General features: G+C 36.5%; 2 protein-coding genes and 1 long non-coding RNA gene across 3 annotated transcripts in view; 1 reads left to right on the forward strand and 2 right to left on the reverse strand.

The window, feature by feature from the left end:
* LOC112625771 (TIR domain-containing adapter molecule 2) overlaps window positions 1–12,218 on the reverse strand; it is a 36,343-nt gene extending 24,125 nt beyond the window's left edge. The window contains exon 1 of the mRNA XM_025387072.1: window positions 11,972–12,218. The gene's annotated coding sequence lies outside the window, so the exon portion shown is untranslated. The remainder of the gene's footprint in view (window positions 1–11,971) is intronic.
* On the forward strand, window positions 117–15,695 carry LOC112625774. Its single transcript, XR_003119776.1, has 3 exons — window positions 117–663; window positions 14,421–14,481; window positions 15,345–15,695. It is a non-coding gene; the product is annotated as an uncharacterized LOC112625774 (long non-coding RNA).
* TMED7 (transmembrane p24 trafficking protein 7) lies at window positions 8,829–20,166 on the reverse strand. The gene is made up of 3 exons (XM_025387073.1): window positions 19,590–20,166; window positions 15,710–15,955; window positions 8,829–12,099 (listed from the first exon to the last, which is right to left on the reverse strand). The coding sequence occupies exons 1-3, from the start codon at window positions 19,779–19,781 to the stop codon at window positions 11,863–11,865; spliced, it is 675 nt and encodes a 224-aa protein (XP_025242858.1). The 5' UTR covers window positions 19,782–20,166; the 3' UTR covers window positions 8,829–11,862.
* Window positions 20,167–20,447: the final 281 nt, after the last annotated feature.

Genomic DNA, 20,447 nt, shown 5'->3' on the forward strand with positions numbered 1-20,447 from the left:
GGGATAACTCTCGGCAGAAGGAAGGAGCTTGCAAAGAAGGGTGGAGGAGGGGAAACCACAATGGGGAACTGTCACCGAGGCTAGTGGACTCTCTCTGCCCTTTCTTTTTTGGCATGTACCCCAAAAACCAGACTTCGAGGCCCAGAAAAATCTAGAAAGGAATTCCACCATGTTTGCTCCTTACAGACCAAACCCTAGACCCTTCAGAGGTACAGGGACTCTCCTGGTTCCCTAAGATAATCTCGACATTTCCTGTCCCTTTGCGGCTGTCTCACTTGACTACTGCAGCCAACCATACCCCTGACTAGGGTGTGCAGCACAACCGCCCCTGCCCCCAAAAACTACCCTGAGAAAGATCCCTTTTCTCAGGTTCGTTCTCCACAACGGAACAGATTGGAACTCCACTGAACATCAGGAGAGAAAAAAAAAGCAATTAGGTAAATGAAGCATAAGAAGCCTTATAAAGCTCTCCATTGCTTCCTCAGGCACCCAATCCTAGTCATAACCTAAGAGCTCCAGTTCAGAAATCTACCCGCCCCTTTTAATTCTCAGGCAATACCTACTCCCTGCCAAAGGAGAACCCAGTTACTGAACATCGGATGAGAACATGGATAGCAAATTGGGAGTTAAGGTTCATACCTGGGTCTCAGAAGCACAGTACAGGTAAAGCTAAGAGTTATTTCCTCCTCCTCTTTCCCCATCCAACAACAGGATGGCTTACTGAAGGTAGGCACTTCAGGTAGTAATTACTTGGTGAAATGCCACAATGTAGTCAGAAATACCGTATTATGTACCGTGTCAACACAATTCATTATTCATGCAGTTGATTCTCCAACCACTGCACCTCCCAACAATTCTACCTAAACTCTTTGGGTAAGCAGTGGCCTCCTAAATCCATTGATACTTTTGTTGCCCTCATTTTTCCTGGGAGTCTCTCTTTGGCGACTGACAGAGTTGACCATTGTCTCCCAATACTGTTTCCTTGATGTTGACAACCCCACTTTGCCTTTATGCTCATCCTGCTTGTTAAAATTCTTCTTTCAGTTTCCTCTGCCTGTTCCTCTTTCTCTGGCAACCCTTCAAAATCAGAGCTTTTCAAATCTTTCCACTGAAATACCACCAATGAGATTCCATAAACGCATACTTACCTATTCATCACTTAGGTTGCATACATAAAAGAGCCTGAAGTCACTAGTATCATGGGCAAATTTACTTGAACTGTTTCATCTTTTTAAATTGCTCCAAATTTTGCATTGTTCTTCATAATACAGTCACATGTACTAAAAAAAAAAACCTTAAACTGGTTACAAGTTTAATTGCTTAACATTTCCTCTCCAAATGTTCAAGAAAATGCATCAATCACTGATGCCACATATGGTTAGAGTACATTCTATGTGCTAGGCATTAGGGATATTGTGTGAACAGGAGACACAGTCCTAGTTCTCATGGAGATTTTATAGTCTAATCTGGGAGACGGACAGGTATGTAAAGAAGTGAGACAATTTCAGATCTATGGTAATGGGGACAGGGAATCTTCCTAGTGGGCAAATGCTAGCTACATACCTGGTTATTCACATTCAAAAAAGGCGGGGACGACATGACAAACTGATAAATATACTGACTTATAGGCAGTGTCTAATGGATCATCCAGCTTTTAGGTTATTGGAAAGAACAAAATGGAAAATTTGTAAAAGATCTGTCAGTGAGGCTTACAGATAACCCTCTTGGAGTGGTGAGGGCATGTGAAGATATTCATGTCCCACATAAGTGCCTAATAGGATACATCAGGTGGAGAAGATTTTCAGTAATAAGGGGAACAAGATGAATTGTCTGGTAGATGTCAGTCTTTCTCCAGCCAATCCAGGGCTTGGTTAATGGGCCCACGTACCAAGCGGCCATCAAAGCAATGATGGAGGTTCAATAGTATGGTCTTCTCCTCACCTACACTATTTGGCTACTATCATTGCTGAGTGTCCAACCTGGCAACAATGTGGAGTGTGACTATATTTCCAAGGCTGGGTTCCTAATATGGCATTATTCTCAATGAGACTTGCTGGCAACCCGGTAACATGATGGTTACACTGGGCAATTTCCATAAGAAATAGGTAGCACTTTGTCTTCACAAAGATAATTCACATTCAAGGTATGAATTTGCATTCTCTGCCTGCAGTGTTTCCACTGGCACTAATATTCTTCACATTTCTGAGGGTTTTATCCATTGCATAGGAATCCCAAAAACATTTCTTCCAACCAGGTACACAGTTTATGGCAATGGAAGTGAATTCAATGGTTTTAACACATGATTTATCTCCTAGAAGTAGCTAGCTTGATAGAATGGTTGAGTGGCTAAATGAGAGCTCAGTTACAGAGGTATCTGGGAGGCAACATCATGAAAAGGTAGGGTGTTATCCCATAGAATGTGGTATATTAATTTAATATGCAGTCAGTATATGGAGTTGTCTCCCCACTACCAGGATGCACAGGTCTCAGAGCCAAAGGGTAGAAGGAGTGTTTCTGTTCAATAGCATACCTAAGAATCTACATGAATAATTTTTGCTTCCCATTCCCAAAATGTTGGGCTTGGTGGGTTTAGAAATTCTAGAGTCTAAGAGTAGAACACTTCCTTCAGGAAAAAGAATCACGTTTTGATGATTTAGGAGCTGAGACTGGCCCTGGTCTTTTGAGGTTCCTCATGCCATTAAACTAACAGAAAAGCAGCTCAATGGACTGGCCAGCATAGCTAATTCCAGTTATCAGAGGAAAACTGTGTTTCTGTTATACAATGGAAACAAGAAGGCTATATCTGGAAACTAGGAAATTCACCGGAATGCCCCTTAGTGCTAACAGTCCTAGTCAGTGGAAAACTGCAACAAGACAGGCCTATCAACGGCTCCATTCTGTAGAAATGAAGGTTTAGGTCACTTCATTAGACAAAGAATCCCATCTAGTCAAAATCCTGGAGGAAGGTAAGAAAAAGGATTACTAAGCTTGATTATGGTACTTTATTCCCCCAGAAATAAAACCAAAAGATGGTTTACTAAGATTTCAAAATCAATAAACTTCTAGCCAGGTAAGTCAAGAAAAAAGAGACCAGATGCAAATTACCAATATTAGAAATGAGAGAGGTAACACGACATACCAGTTATTAAAAGGATTAGGAACAACTTTATGCCAGCAACTTCAACAATTTAGATGAAATGGAAAAAATCCTTAAAAGACAAACTCAGTCAAGATAAAACATTTTATTTTAAAAGCCCTACATCTATCAAAGAAATTAAAGGTATAGTGAAAAATGTTCCCACAAAGAAAACTTCATGTCCAGGTGATTTCAATGGTAAAGTGAGCTCTACCAAAACATTTAAGGAAGAAATAATACCAATCCTACACATACTCTTCAAAAAAATTCAAGAGGAGGGAATACTTGTGAAATCATTCTATTAAGCCAGCATTAGTATCATACTAATCAGACAAAAGACATTACAAAAACAGAAAACCACAGACCAACATCTCTCATGAATACAGATGTAAGATTCTAAACAAAATTTGAACAAATCAATGATGGTTGAGAATTTTCCAGAACTGACGTATCAACCCACAGATCCAAGATGCCAAACAAAGCCCAAGTGGGAAAATACAATAAAATCCCCTTATATACAACATAATGAAACTCCAAAAAAATAAATAAAATAATAATAATAATAATAATAATAATAATAATAATTACAAAGAGAAAATCCTGAAAGCAACCAGAGGAAAAAAAATGGATTAGTCTCAATGGAGCAATAGACTGACAGGTGACTTCTTCCCAGTAACAATGGAAGTCAGAATACAACAGAAAGTTATCTTTACCTTTCCAGATAACCATCCATTTAGAATTCTGTCAAGTGGGGGGCAGGGGGAAGTCCTTCAAAAAGAAGGCAAAATAACGACATTTCAAAAAACAAGAACAAAGTAAATGTGCCACCAGGTGAACTGCACTAAAGTAAATTCTAAACGTATACTCAGGCAAAAGAAAAATTACTCCAGATGAAAGCTCAAAGACACAGCAAGGAATGGAGAGTAAGAAAGGTGGTAAATTTGTGGGTAAATCTAAGTCAATATTAGCTATATAAAACAATAGTAATGACTTACATTTAAAGAGATACAACATATGTGACAACCACAGTATATAAGCTGGGAGGACAGTAAATGGAGTTAACGTGTTCTAAGGCTACTGTACTGCCCAGAAGTCTGGGCAAGTTTAGGCCTTGGTAAGTCAGAGATGCATAATGAAATTTCTAGAATAACCATGAACAGAAATATACACAACTTCCAATCTAATAGCTAGAGGAAAAAAAGGAGTAACAACAACAACAACAATCAAAAAAAAAAGTAGAGAAAAAGAAACACAGAACAGATAGGACACATAGTAATAGTAACAGCAATGTGATATAAATAAGAGGCAACTCTAAAAAATAAATATATATAAAGGCTGAAAGCAAAACTGTGGAAAATGATATACTACACAAGTGATAGTCAAACGAAAGCTCGTGTAGCTACATTAATATCAAATAAAATTAATTTTAAGGCAAAATTTATTAGTGGAAATAAAGATAATTTTGTAATGATAAAGCTTCTTTCAATTAACCTGGAAAATACAATTGTACATTTGTATCCCAGTATGTCCCCAAAATAGAAAAAGAGAGAACCTGAAAGAATCACACGGACACATCTAAAATCATGCTAGCTAGATTTTAACACAATTATCTTAGTAATCGAGAGACATATACCAAAAACAAAAAAATCACCACTAAGGATACTGAAGACTTGAAAAATGATTAATGAACACGACTAAAATGATTAATGAACATAAATAACTGTAGAACTTTCTTTTCAAGCACCCTAAAATTTATAAAAACCAGCCACTTATGCCATAAAGCAACCATTAACACATTTCAAAGAATTTAAATCATATAGAGAATATATCCTCTGATCACAATTCAATTATGTTAAAAAATCAACAATAAAGGAAAACTTAAATATTCATGTTTGGAAATTATAGTTCCAAATAATATCTATGGATCAAAGAGTAGTAGTGATAATGAAAAAAAAACTTTGCAGTTAATGAATAACTAAAATGCTAGATATTGAGACTTGTAGAATGGAGTTAGTAGTAGGCAAGGTTGCTGAATAGAAAAATCAATTTAAAAAGTATTCCCACAAACCAACAAAAAATTAAAAACTTAAAAGATATCATTTATGATGACAGCATCAAAAACATAAAGATACAAGAAAGTAAGATTAACAAAATATATGTATACAGTATTTCTATGAAGAAAATTATAAGACTTTATTCAAAGATACAATGGAAGGACAACATTAACTCACCAAAAAATGTACTATTGTAAAGAATTTGTTCACAGATAAAATACAATCCCAATCAAAATCCTAACAATTTTGTTTTGTTGAAATTCTAAAATTTGCATAAAAGTGCAAAGAAATGACCACAACCAAAATCTTGAAGAACAAGGTATAAAAAGACTTATTTTACCAAATATCAAGACTTTTAAAAGCTTTAGTAATTAAGACAGTGTGTTACTGATATATGGGCAAATTGATCAATGGAATAAAAGAGAGCCCAGAAATAGATTCATGTAAATATGAACATTTCATAGATGACAGAAATGGCATGTTCAACCAATTGAGAAAGATGACTTTTCAAGAAGCAAGGGGAAAAAAAAGAACCTGGATACCTACCCTCACCCACAAAACAAAATTCAGTTTGAGTGGAAGACAAAACTACACATATTTTAGAACACAGTACAGAAGATATTCATGACCTAAGGAGAGGGAAGTATTTTTTAAATAAGACACAAAAACACCAAAAATAGAGAAGAAGATGGATACATTTCACTAGGAGCAGAAAGTAAATAACTGTGAGAAGATACTGGAAATAGTTATAACCAAATGATTAAGTAGTCTCAGTATATGAAGGAATTTTATTAACCAAAAAAAGTCAATAAAACTGTTAAAAATGGGCAAATGATTTAAACAGCAATTTTGCAAAAAGGGGAAATCCAAATGTTAGATAAATTTGTAGAAAAAAATAACCTCATGGAAATGCAAATTAAGCAACAATGAGGTACCATTACAAGCCTAGATTTTCCAAAGTTTTAAAGTCTAACAATACCAAATGCGGAATCTTTTAATACTGCTGGTGAAAGCACTGATGGACATAATTACTTTGGAAAAGTTAGGTATTACCTAGTAAATTTGAAGATACACATATCCTATGACCCACCAATTCCACTGCTGGATGTATTCTCAAGAGATCATACACACGTACAACCTGACATATATACAAGGATGTTCATAGTGGCTTTGTTCAAAATAGCAAAAAAGGTAGAATGCTCCAAATGCCTTCACGGAAGAAATACATAACAGTAGTAATATTAATAATAAACACAGTAACAAAAACTATAGTCATATGCATCATCATGGATGGTACTAAATGTTCAGCAAGTCACAAAAAAGTGACATTTCTATTTATTAAATAGAATTTAATACTTTATTAAATTTTATTAATGTTTACTTCTACCTGTTTCGACTATTTTTAAGGAATGCAGACATCAGTACTACTCAAAGTGTGGTCCCATATTGATCCCATATTGATCAACTGTCATTGGCTGATGGAGAGGTAAGCATATAAAGTGAGTAAACATTCATAAACATTTAGAAATGCTGATAGTAATCTGACAGTGCCAATACATTCAAGTACATGATTTTGTATTTATGAAAGTATCAGTTTATGATGGCTTAGAAATTATGTTTTAAAAAGCATGAGAACTAGTATACTTAACTGGTAAAAATACAAAGAAAAGATTATTTGCATTACAAGCAGAATATTGGTTCTCTCTCTTGGGGTGATTCAGGAAACTGACCAGGAAAGGATACATAGGAGCTTTTCTAAGGTATTGGCAATGTTACATTTCTTAACCTGAGCATTGGATATATGAGTATCTGTTTTATAACTTTATTTCTCATTAGATTGTACACGCTAAATGCTCTCTTCTATATGATAGATTTCACAAATGTAAAAGTGTAAAAATTTGTTATAGAAAGTACAATACCAATTTCTTTAAACAATAAATTTTTTTGTGTGTCTATAAAAATAACTGAAATACACCAAAAAGAATGATGAAATTCTGGGTAGACTTTGTTCTTTGAACAATTACTAATCAAATTCTTATGCTGTTGCCTTTTCAAGATAGTAGTGATCATTAGGAATCATCCAGCACTAAAAAGCGTATGCCAGACCAGTGTCACTTTAGTACCTACATTTCAGGAAGGAAGCTGATTCTTAATGATAAAAATAGGATAACATCCTTGTATTTTCCTCCAGAATTTGGAAACTCCTGAGATGGAGAAGTTACTCAGGAGATCAAACATCACCTTTATTGTTAACAAAATTAAAGAATATGTCTTTTAATCTGTAGCAAGAGGGACTGGTTAATACCCATATCCCTAAACTGGAGATTAAACCACTCAATTACTGGCATAGTCACATAACCAGGGCTTCCACTGTGGGGAGATGATGTAAAACTCCCTAAGAAATAAGTCTTTTGACCTATATATTCTCTTCTTCCTCTAGCACCCTGTAAATACCTTAGACCCTTAGAGTCCACTCTGCTTCACTACCTGTGTAACATTAGTTGCTCATACAGTTATCCTATCTACACCATCTAGGTTATGTTCCTGGAGGTCAGACTATCTTATTCATTTTTTTTTTTTTTGAGACCAAGTCCCGCTCTGTTGCCCAGGCTGGACTGCAGTGGTGCAATCTTGGCTCACTGCAACCTCTGCCTCCCAGGTTCAAGTGATTCTCCTGCCTCAGCCTCCCGAGTAGCTGGAATTACAGGCATGCACCACCATGCCCCACTACTTTTTGTATTTTTAGTAGAGACAGGGTTTCACCATGTTGGCCAGGCTGGTCTTGAACGCCTGACCTCAGGTGATCCGCCCACCTGAACCTCCAACAGTGCTGGGATTACAGGCATGAGCCACTGCGCCCACTCAGTCTTATTCATTTTTGAAACTTCTAGTGACCATCATGTGCATGACAGACATTCAAACACTGTATTTGTGTCATGTATTGCTCATGTAAGAGTGACATAAATAGAAGCCATAGTAAGGACTTTAGGAACTAAAGAAAGATCAAGAGACCAGAATTAGACTAATGATAAAAAATATAATTACTAAATGCTTGTATATGCTAGGCACTGATCCTCAGTGTTTAATAAACATCTCATTTCATTCTCATTATACCAGATGGCATCACCTTAGCAGCAGATGGAAAACAGAAATATATAGTTAATAAAATCCAAAGTCACACAACCATGACTTGAACTTGGCTGTCACTTCAAAGCCAAAGCACTGAACCGCTACTGAGCTGTAGTGAATTCAAGATAGCTAAGCCTTCAGAAAACTATCCTTAATTGGTTTTTTGTAAGGCAATATTGCATAGTGCTTGAGAAAGAGGGCTCTGGGGCCAGACTGCTATGGTTCATATTCAAACTGTGCCAATTACTGTGTGATATGAGATTTCTTAACCCCTCTATGCCTCAGTTTCCTCATCTGTAAAATGGAAATAATACATTTCATGGAAACATTGCAAAGATTAAATGTGTCAATACAAATACTCAGCACAGCACCTAGCACAAGGTAGGCATTCAATAAATGTTAACCTATATTTACAGTTATTTCCCTGTTGTTTTTGGAGAATTGTGCCCAGGAACCAGATTGTCCCCTCTGACTACATTATTAAGAAAAACATTGATACAACTGGGTATTATACAACCTAAAGTTAATTTACTTAAAAATTAAGACCTCTTTAGAGCAATTGATGATTTAACTGCTTTTCACCTACACAAACTTTCAGTAAGGAATGCAAAGAGAAGGTTACCAATTAGGCAGTACAGATGTGGTATTTCTCTTTCACCTTCTTTCTTGGACAGTCCCTCAGATATTTTAATAAAATACCAAATAAATAATCACTCTCATTACAGAACTGTACTCCAGGCTTTAAGTTTATAAGGAGCTATAGAAAGATTTAAATCCTGACAGAAACAAGTGAAGTCAGTTTGTTGAAAGATTTTTTTTTATTCTACAAGAAACTGATAGGTGCAATCCTGTTAAAGAAGTTTCTTTTCAAAAGTAAATGAAAAACCCCTCTGAATTATTTATATATTAATTTAATTTTTTGAAAACAATAGTCATAGGGCCTGCTTTGTCCTATTTAACTACAAATGTTACACATTTACAAACTGAAACAAAAATGCATAGTACAGAGATTTAAATGAAATTTTTGAAAGAATAAATTTGCTTTTCAGTCCACTGTATTTTCAAAGTTGATTATCACCAAGCTTGGATGAAAGCTGTGAACCACAAACCGTTTCTTTAATAGAAAAAACAATGTGTAGATTATTAGCAAAGTAATACCTTAAAATGTATCTTCACACAGTTGAAATTTTAGTATAAACTTGTATATCAAGTTGCTTTCCATTATTTATTCTACTTTAAAAATATATACAACTATGATGTTCAAATATGTATTCTGAGCCATTATGTCCAAACATAAATATTTGGGAAATTCAAACTGCTGCAACAAGTTAGGAAAGGATTAAGGAAAGATGATGAGCTACAAATTATGTAGTTGGAGGAAGAAAAAAAGGTTACTTAACATTTATGTCTGGATAGGTATGTATTTTCTAATTTACATATACATATCCAGTTGAGTATAGACAACCATCAAAATGTAACCAGTTACACAGAGACTAGACTAAGCCCACACTATTTTCTATAACAGGTAACAGCAGTGATTTCAAAAATTTTAATATCTCAATAGTTTCACCAAAAATTATTTGTGGTAATATTCTAATATTCTGAAGTTTTGAGAGGCACAGATTAAATAAGTGCACTATCTATGCCGAAATCAGCAAGATCTATACCTTACTGTTTAATTATGGTATAAGTATCTGAACACAATAGCACAGAGAGGCAACCAGAAAAGGACATTTTACATATGCCCATGCTGATCAATCACATTAACATCAGTTCTTAAAACTTTCAAATTTAAATATAAAGGGACACTTATAAAGCCGCAAGACAACCTCAATACAAAAACCCAAATTGATAAATCTGCAAAATCTTAAACTTCTTAATCCATTGATAAATATTAAGGAGTAGTTAGTTGGTCTTCAAATATCTTAAAAAATTAAAGGGTTGAAAACATGTTCACCCTTTGCTATACTGCGGCATCTGAAATTACCAAGTATGACAACTTGAATTTGTTTTGCTCTTCCATGCAAGAAGTATATATATATGCATTTTAAGATAGCTTAGAATTAAGAGTTAACTTCTAGTCAGTATTGGTAACTGACTAGGATGGCTATCCAATCAGTATTCCATGGTATCACATATCAAAGTCTCTACAATATGACAGTCTTGTCTTGTTCAGAACTCATCACTTTTGGGTAGGGAAGAGAGGCATGGCAGAAAAGCAGTTGCAATTAAAAAAAAAAAAAAAAAAAACAGCAGAAAAGCTTTAAATATCTATATAATTTTGAATCATCTTGTATTCTATCAGATAATACTTGGAACAAAATCTTATTTCAATCAGCTCAATCTATACAAGTTATGAGGTGTAAACACAATGTAAACCCTATAGTCTATAGAATATGCAGTATTTAATACTCATTAAATAAAGAACAGTCAATGAAGATTACCAAATAGGAAACACATAGCATTCTAAATTTTTTAATCACTTTAGGGTAGCTAAACAGAAACTACAGAAATAAAATATGCAAGACAAAAAAAAAAAAAAGAAAAAAAGAAAAAAGAAAAAAGGAAAGCAACTAACTTTTCAGTGCATCACACCCATGAGGATAAAATGTACGGCACTTATGTGATACTAATACTAACAATTGTTAATTTAAGCTGGGAATGACTCACAAAGACATTAAAGTCATGTAAGGGCAAGAGTCAGCCAATTAAAATGTTAAAATTAAACATACCACCTTTTTTCTTTGTAAAAGCACTGAAAATGTAATGAGTACAGGTAACTCACTAAAAATTTTCCTATTTCATTTGCCCCCATTGTAGTGTCTTAAATTATTCTGTAATATTTCTACCTGTTACAAACAGTCTGATATTTAAGGCCTGTATAAACTCTTTTATGCTACTAAAACATATGTTTTGTGTGTGCTACAAATGCCTTTATGAAAAAATAGCATAGCTGGTTATAAATCATAAACCCCCAAAACAAAAGTCTGACATTTTCTAAGCTAGTGAGAAATAAATTTTACCATGATGTATCAATATTAACTAACATTCCTATGGTAGACTTTTTTTTCCTCCATAAAATTGAACAGTGCAGAATAGGGCTTGGGCTACAGTTCATCACATTTGGTTTTCTTATTAACAATTAAAAGGCAATTTTCTTCCTCTTTAACATATGTAGACATTAAATCTAAGGTTTTTAAAATATCAACTACCTATAAGAAAGTAGTTTTATATGGTTAAAAGGAATCAAAATACCAAGGTTTAGTGTGCGAAGAGTAGATAGAAACAACCCAGAACAGAGTAGATCATTGGTGTTGAATATTTAACATGAATAGCCCAAAATGAGTTCCAAAGTTTTTCCACCTTTACAAATAAAAAAAGGTGTCCTTTCCACAGTTTGGGGATATGCACTGTACATCCCTCCCAACAAGTGTATGAGTAAGGTTTTAAAAATGTTGCCAATATTAAGTTCTTCAGTACCTAAAATTAATTAGAGGACAGCAATATTACAGTGGCAATAGTGCATCAATTCTCAAAACGTAGTTATGATCCAACACGAGTTGTGGTGGTTCTTTTATCTGAGAAAAAACTTTTCAAAAGAAATACCTGCCCTATGCTAACCACCAGAAGAATGAGGGCTTCTCCTACTGACCAATAGGCCACTCTTGTATTTAGATCCTCTGCTCGACTTCGGCCTTGAGCTTCTCTTAATCGGAAATGAGTCTGATAATCGATGACAGACTTCAGAGCTTCGTGAATTGAAACACAGGCAGATTCCATCTGCAGAGAAATATTTTCAGTCAGTATGTGTGATACTTTCTGTAGACTTCATCTATCATATTCAGCTTTTCTTTCAATTTGATCTCAATTCCTCTTTTGACTAACGTGCTACTAACCTGGCATTCATTCATACATTTATGCCAGTTGTCCTTGCAATGAAACCCCCCTGCTCATTTTCACTAGGACAACTGTTAAGGCCAGAGATCTCATGAAGCAGCTGTTTTCCCGAACTGAGATATCACAGCCATGGCATCAGTAAGGGGGCAGATGGAACACTAAGCTAACAATAGCAGAAATACTTATCAGCTAAGGTTGGTGACTACAGAATTTCTAGCCCAAGTTCTTTAAACAAGAATTAGGAAGAAGACAATGGCAGTGAGCTCATCAATAATGAGAATATAAATCAAAGCCCAAATATCTATAAAAATAAAGCACAGTACAAAAAAAAAAGGCCAAATTAGTCAGTTACTTCAACTATATTTAAAACAGCTACATCAAAATCGTTAGGTAACTTTTAAATCTGAAAGGGATATGTAGGAATAGGAATGACTTTTTTTTTTTTTTTTTTTACATTTATCTATTTGTTAAATCAGCCTTTTCCCTCATGCCAGTCAACTAAACCAATGTATGTTCCCAACAGGATGCAAGTTTCAGTTTCACTGTGTAATCACTTTGTGAGGCTTTAGCTGATAACAGCTTGCCTTCTTATACATTTATTATACCGTCTGTTTTGAGAACGGTTAAGCGACTAGTTTTTTTGTATACCATGGTTTAATATTTTTCTACTGCTGCAAACTTAATCCTAGTGGTAAAATATATGTTTTATTATTATTTTATGCAACAAACCTGTATTTAAAAACAAATCTAAGTTTAATTTTAGTTAAGGAATATAAACATTAGAAAATAACGTTTAATAAAGTCCTGCCAAAGTAAGTATGAAAGGAATAATTATTAAAATATTCTATTAAAAGTGCTTTTAAAAAAATGTAAGAAATTATGAGGCCAACAAACTGCATTCGCCTATTAGAAGAGTCAAATGTTTTGTTGTCCTTGCTTTGGGCCCCTAGGAATGAAAAATTTGCTTGGCTCACTGCAACTTCCACCTCCCAGGTTCAAGCAATTCTCCTGCCTCAGCCTCCTGAGTAGCTGGGATTAGAGGCACACTCCACCACATCCAACTAATTTTTGTACTTTTATTACAAACAGGGTTTCACCATGTTGGTCAGGCTGGTCTCAAACTACTGACTTCATGATCCGCCCGCCTCGGCCTCCCAAAGTGCTGGGATTACAGGCGTGAGCCACCGCGCCTGGCCTGAGATGTGATTTTTAAAAAACTTTTACAGTGAAAACTTCCATACATATTCAAAAGTATTGAGAAAAGTATAATGAACCTCCATGATGTCAATAAAGATTAACATATGGCTAATCTTGCTTCATCTACATTCCCCATGTATTTTCCCCGATTATTTTTAAAGCAAATCTCAGATATTTTATCACTTCAGCTACAAATACTTTTATACTTTATTTCTAAAAGGTAACACTTTTTAAAAACATAACCCCAATAGTATTGTAACACATGAAATAATTTAAAACAGTTCCTTAAAGTCAGGAAATAGTGTTCAAATTTCCCCTACTGTTTCAAAACTGGTTTTCAAATGAGAATCGAAGTAAGGTTAACACAATCATTTGGCTGATACAAGTCTTCGTTAATCTTTAGGCTTTTGTCCTTGTTTTTTTCTTTTTTCCTTGCCATCTACCCCTATCCTGTGGCATTTCCCACTTACTGGATTTTGCTGATTGCATTCCCATGCTATTCCTTTATCCTCTGTATTTCTTGTAAACTGGCATTTAGAGCTAGAGACTTGATGGGATTCAGGTGCAATGTTCTGGGTGGGAACGCCTAGTAGTCAGTGTTGTGTACTTCTTACTGCAAATTATTCATAAGGCACATAATGTCTAGTTGTCTCTCCATTTGTGAAAGATCATTCACTCTGATCCACTCAGTATTAAGTTCCCCACCAGCCTTTTACTTAATGGTTTTGGTAGTGACTGGTGATCATTGCCTACTCTAAATCTATCATTTTATCAATGGGCAAAAAATGGTGAGAGTAAAACTCTTATCATTTATTCTGCATTACTAGCTGGTAATTTTCCATTTTAAAGTATGAAAAGTTGCTTTATAACTATCCCTATTATATGAGACATTATCTTTTTGAAAGTAGAAAAATAAGACTAAGAAAAATAAAAAATGTACCATGGATAAAGAAGGGTATGATACTAACTGCTTTATTACCATTCATTTCTTGTATTTACCCACTTAGGTTTTTAGAACAAGCCACCTTATACAAGTTAAAATTCATGAAGCAATGGACACAGGTTAAGGTAATGGCCCCAAAGAAATATCATTTTACAAAGCAAAGTGTCTTTCACACAGGACCTTAAAATAAAGAGAACATTTCTAAAATTAAGAGTATTTGAATTTATCTTGCTAATTCTTACAACAGGTTTATGAATTAAGACTTTTACACATTCTTAAAGCTGTCTCTTTCACCATGACTTTGGCCAAGAGACTAAATAGAAATTGGGAATGCTAAAATATCGGTTTAAGATTTTTAACAAATAAGTGGTAAATAATTCTTTTTCATGCCTAATTGAGTAACTTTTAGATATGATCTAAGCCCATACAGGTTGAGTATCCCTTATCCAAAATGTTTGGGACCAGAATTGTTTGGAATTTCAGATTTTGGAATATCTACGTACACATAATGAGATACCTTTGTGATGGAACCCAGGTCTAGACATGAAATTCATTTATGTTTCATATACGCCTTATACATGTAGCCTTAAGGCAACTGTATATGATATGTTCAATGATGTGTCATGAGATCAGATGTACAATATTCCACTTGTGGCATCAGGTTGGAGCTAAAAAAAAAAAGCTTTGGATTTTGAAGCATTTTGGATTTTGCTGTATTTGAACTAGAAATCGAGAGCAGTCCTCATCACCTAAGCAATAGCTGTTCACTGGGTTTGAATTTTTTACGCTTTCTCTATTTCTCCAAAATAAATCCGAATTTAGCTTTTGTAACTATTTTTGTGAGATGACTTACCATTAATCTTCAATATTTCACCTAAAGTTACAGCACAAGTTACTGTTACAGCAGCTTGAGTAACACTAAGTAATGGTATAAAGGCTATCAAGTGGTATTATTTCTCTACTAATGTAGGCATCATTTTGCTTCCAGTTATACCAGCCTGAGTATGACAGCAACATTCCTTTAGGGATTAAAGAAAATGCTTCAGAAGATTGGAACACTGCTCAGCCTTCCCAAACTTCTTTTACCACTGATGTTTCTACCTTAGTGATCTTCCTCCCATTTTGATGCTTCTTTCTCTTTACACTTAAAAGTTCATAAAATCTTTCAACATTATTTTTCACTATAAAAGTTTGAAGTTCTCTGTGAAATGCCTACTATGTAAGAATTAAGATAGATTTTAAAGATTGTTAGTCTCGAAACTCCATGCTCATCAGTTGGTGCATGATATTAAATTATGCTTTTTTCCTCCTTTTAAATATACCAACATTATATTGCTGATTTTTTTTATTTACCTGGGTAAGAGCACTGACTCGGTTCTCACTAGGAAACAAAGGTGGGTCTTCTCCAACTTGAAAGTCAAAATATACAGTTTTATGTGTGAAAGTAGAAAATTCATTGCTGAAGCAAAATTTGTATGTCCCATTTTTGGAGGCTGTGAAGGTAAAACTATCATACTGTTTCTTCATCTCTTTGTATAACACTTTACCATCAGGATCTTCTAATCGACAATCTACATCATAGTGACCACCAGTAATCACCTGTAAGAGATTTAAAAAAAAAATTACGGTGAAAAGTTTGAAAAATTAATCAGATTTAATCAGATGTCCTAATAAAATGGCAATAAGGTAATGGGCAAAGGACTTTTACTATCACAGACAATTTTACATTTTTAAATTTTCACCAGTGGATGGAAGTTGGGAGGAGATTTTACTTCAACTAAACTTTACAGAAACTGAACAAGTTTCCTCCAACTTTTATTCACTTTGAACTAGCCAGACAACTGTGCTAATTAATGTAGATCTATTAGATCACTTAATTCTCCCAGCAACCCTACAAGAGACTTTTTTCCTTCCATTTGACAGACTGAAAAACTGATGTTAAATATGCGACCCATTTAAGAGTATTCATCCAGTTAAGTGGGAAAGGCAGAACTTGAACTCCAAAGTCATATTCTTAACCTCTAAGCTTAGTGTCTGCAATATTTTCCTTCTGAAAATTTTCTCACCCACTTTCCTATTAGCATCATCCAAGCACACACACAGTGAAGTAATAAGGTAGGCCAGTCCTTAGGATTACACCCCATTCATACTTCTATCATAGAACTTAAGTTCATTTTACTGCCAAATTACAAGCGGATTGTGTTTATTAAGTTCTTTTATAGTCAGTTATATGGAATTTGATATATATTTTGTTTTGAACTACACAAGTTGAGTAATGGAGTGGGCTATTCTAAAAGTATATAATCATTTACAACCTTGTTTTCAGGAGACACATAACTGATTAAACAAAATATTGCTGAACCACTTGTGATTAAAGCAAAAATGAGTAACATAAAGGACAACAAGTCTGTTTATTTAGAAAGCCAGTACTTAAGGGCAAACATACTGAATGGAAGGCTGGAGGTAGTTCTGAACAGAACTGTAGAACTACTTTCAAGGGCTTATGCTTAATCAGTTACACTTCCAGCCATTTGGGTTGTACGAACAGAGGAGGGAGAGATTTTTCCTGCGGTAACTGGATAAGTATTTTAAGAGACAAAAGGGGGAAAGGATTAAAGAGAAAGGCTTCCTTACATGAGAAAGAACTGAGTAGGAAGAAAGAGGGAGTGGACAGAGGTGAAGAAACAGAGGAAACGTATACACTTGTGAAAGAGATGATTAGGAAGAGACATTGGGTTGAATGAAGGGTTCCCAAACCACCATGTGATTGGGTAGCACAAGACTGTTATTTTCAACCTTGAACCCTCTTGGTTAGCATACTGACATTCTAGGTCAGTAGAACAGAGTTCAAACTGTGGATTTAAAAGAAGGATCTGTGACCTGTGTGACCTTTTCTCACTTAAGAGAGAAGATACTAACTGAACTATGTTACAGATCATTTTGATAATCAAATGAAAATAATTATGCACTTAGGAAACTGTAAAAATATGTAAATGTTAATATACAGATAAAATGTTTTGATATAAAAATGTCTTATCAATTGGGGATTTACCAATCCCCATCCTCACCAAAAAGTAACTTTTTCTCCAGGTGAAAATAATAACTTCATTTTGCTCTACTGAATTATTCATACCTGACCATTGTATTTTGAATAATCAAACACATACATACAAACTGAATAGGACCAGAACTTATCATCACCCCACTTCTCTTCCATCAAACTTAAAACAAGTAATCTTGTTAAGTATCCCTTTAAACCTATCCAATCACCTACTACTGAAACTGAGGATCATCCCAAACTAAGTATCCCTATCTATCCATACGATCACACAAATCTCTCAATCTTTTTGCCCCTCTCAAATTCATCGCATTCCTAAAGCACAATCCAGACACGACTATTGCCACAACTTCCTAAAAGGTCTTCCCACTACCCAATATCTTCTCCCTCTAACTCAGGGTTTCTCAACCTTGGCATTATTCCCATTTTGAGCTGAATAATTCTGTGTTGTAGGACCCTGTACTGTCCTGTGCACTACAGCACGTTAAGCAGCATACCTGGTCTCTACCTACTAGATGCAGGTAGCTGCCCTTCTAACATGATGCCAAATGTCTCCTGGGAAGGAGGGGTGCCAATCTCCTCATCCTTCCTCATTCCCCATTGAGCAATCACTTAAAAACTTCTTGATAATTACCTGTGGCCTGCAGAAAAATCGAAACCTGTTAACAATGGTATACTATTCACTGTTCTTCCTCCCAGGTAGCTTCAGAACCTCTTTTATTGACAGCCTTACTCGTTCTATGTTCCCAAAATGCCAGACTACCAGAAATTCTCTGAACAAGTCTTTGCTTTACATCTGCACTGACAGTGAAGTTCAACAGGGTTTGCTAAAGAAGAATCACAGGGCTCAAAATGACAGTGTTTGCAAATCTACAGTTTATTACTATATGTTATAATGTCATAAATCTACAGTTTATAATATTATATGACTATATATGTCTATGTAAGCTCTCTGAGGTCAGAGTCAGTCTCTGGGAGGTAGTATAATAAAGTGGTTAAGAATTTAACTTGGGACTGAAAAGAGTCCCAAAAGGAAAAGAATATAAAACATCACAGCCAAAGGCTGTCTCACAGCAAGAGGTCTAAAAAGGTCAGGTGTGGGCTCCTTTGTCTTCCCTCTGTTAGGTCTGTGGCCAGACACATACTCTCTCAGACCTGGAACCACCCAAGTGTGCAAACAAAACACCCTGGAACCAAGGAACACAAAATGGAGTCTTGACCACATTTTTAAATATTTCGCTGGTCACATAGGCATATTCCTGCTATGGAGCTAGTCTCAACAACAGAGCTCTGTGTTGGGGGTGTGGTCTCACCAAGACCAGGAGCAAATCATCAATCTCACTGTTACCGATAAATAATGTTGACAAACTGGTACAAACTGCCCCCAAAGTCCTTAGACTCACAGTCACAAAGCTATTATAATAGCTTTATATTAAAGCTAATAATATATAGTTTTGTGACTATTAATATATGTAACTATAGTCACAAAACTATTGTTATTCAGTGTATTTCAATGTCATGCACAAATGTTAGCAATATAGCTCAGGCTAATTTCAGGCCTGCTGGAACTGTCATGAACATATCTGCCTAGGGCCCCTTCTCTCCTCTGCTGCCTTGTAGAGCAACGGCTACTTACCTTGCAGACTCAGCTCTAACATCAGCTCCTCAGCTAAATTTCCCAATGATCCTTCTGTCTTCTGCCAGCACTATATCTAGTGTGTACCTTTATTGTTGCATTTAACATTTATGACTATATATGTCTATACAAGCTCTCAGGTCAAAGTCAGTCTCTGGAAGGTAGTATAATAAAATACTTCAAATTCAATTAAATTGGAAGTGTGGAGTAGAGAGTTGACACTGGGTACTATAGAATATAAATGATTTTCTTTAAGGGAATATTTTAAGGAAGGACGTTCAATAGGCCTTAAATATGAGAATGGAAAGAAATGCTAGAGGGAGCATTTCTGGAATTCATACATTTTAACATCCGGTCTTAACATCTCTCACTCCAGGTTTATTAGAGGAAAGTCAAATGCTGGGCATCAGCTACCTGGAAGCGATTTTTGAATTAGCCTAAGAACAGGGAAACACGGACAGGAAAGTGCCATCCCTCAACTTACACCCCCAACCCTGGAGCCGCGAGGTGGGGCCCAGGGACTGCTAGGCCCCTGATACCTGGAACTCCAGGGTGCACTTGGTGCCCTGAGCGATGTCCTCGTAAAAGCACTGCTTGGCGTTGTCAGGAAGCTCGAAGGTAATCTCAGAGGCGCCTCCGGGTCCAGGCACCAGCAGCAGCAGTGCGAGCAGCCTGCAGCCCCAACGGCCCGCGGCGGCCGCCCAGCGCTGCGCGGACCCCGGCCGCGGCATCCCGAGAAGTCGGAGGCGGCCTCAACAGAGCTGCAAGACGCAGGGTCAGGTCTGCGCGGACTCACCGCGCGCGGCAGGCCTCAGCGCAGGCCGCCCCGCAAAGATACACGGCAGAGCAGGTTCGCGCCTGTGGGAGATTCGGGATCAGAGCTACCCTCCGGGTTCCTATGAGGGGCGCAGACGGGCGCACCTGGAGAGGTGAAAGAGAAGCGGAAAAGGACTATGAGGGTCGGAAGTGGGGATTAGCCCTTGGGGGGGAAGGGGCGGAGCCTGAAACACCGGCTCCCGTGACCCGGATGTGTTCTCCTCCGGGGACAGGCGTTAGAGTGCGTACGTGGAAGCCCGCGAGGCGTTGGCTCTTCTTCCGTCGCAGCCTGGGACGAGGGGCGGGGCCAGAGTCGTGGGTGGAGAGGGGCGAGGCCAGGAAAACGGGAGTGGCGGCCGCGGTGGTTACAGGCTATTGGCGGGGGTAATTACGCTCCACTCACTCGCTTTTTTTTTTTTTTTTGAGACGAGAGTCTCGCCCGGTCACCCAGGCTGGAGTGCAGTGGCGCGATCTGGGTTCTCTGCAACCTCCGCTGGGAACTTAGCGCTGGGGAGCATCGAGGAAGTAAAGGGCTCATTTTGCCCTAGGGTGCTAATCTTTGGTGGTAGAGCGCTTTGCAA

The sequence above is a fragment of the Theropithecus gelada genome, chromosome 6 (genome assembly GCF_003255815.1).
Source record: "Theropithecus gelada isolate Dixy chromosome 6, Tgel_1.0, whole genome shotgun sequence".
Lineage (NCBI taxonomy): Eukaryota > Metazoa > Chordata > Mammalia > Primates > Cercopithecidae > Theropithecus > Theropithecus gelada.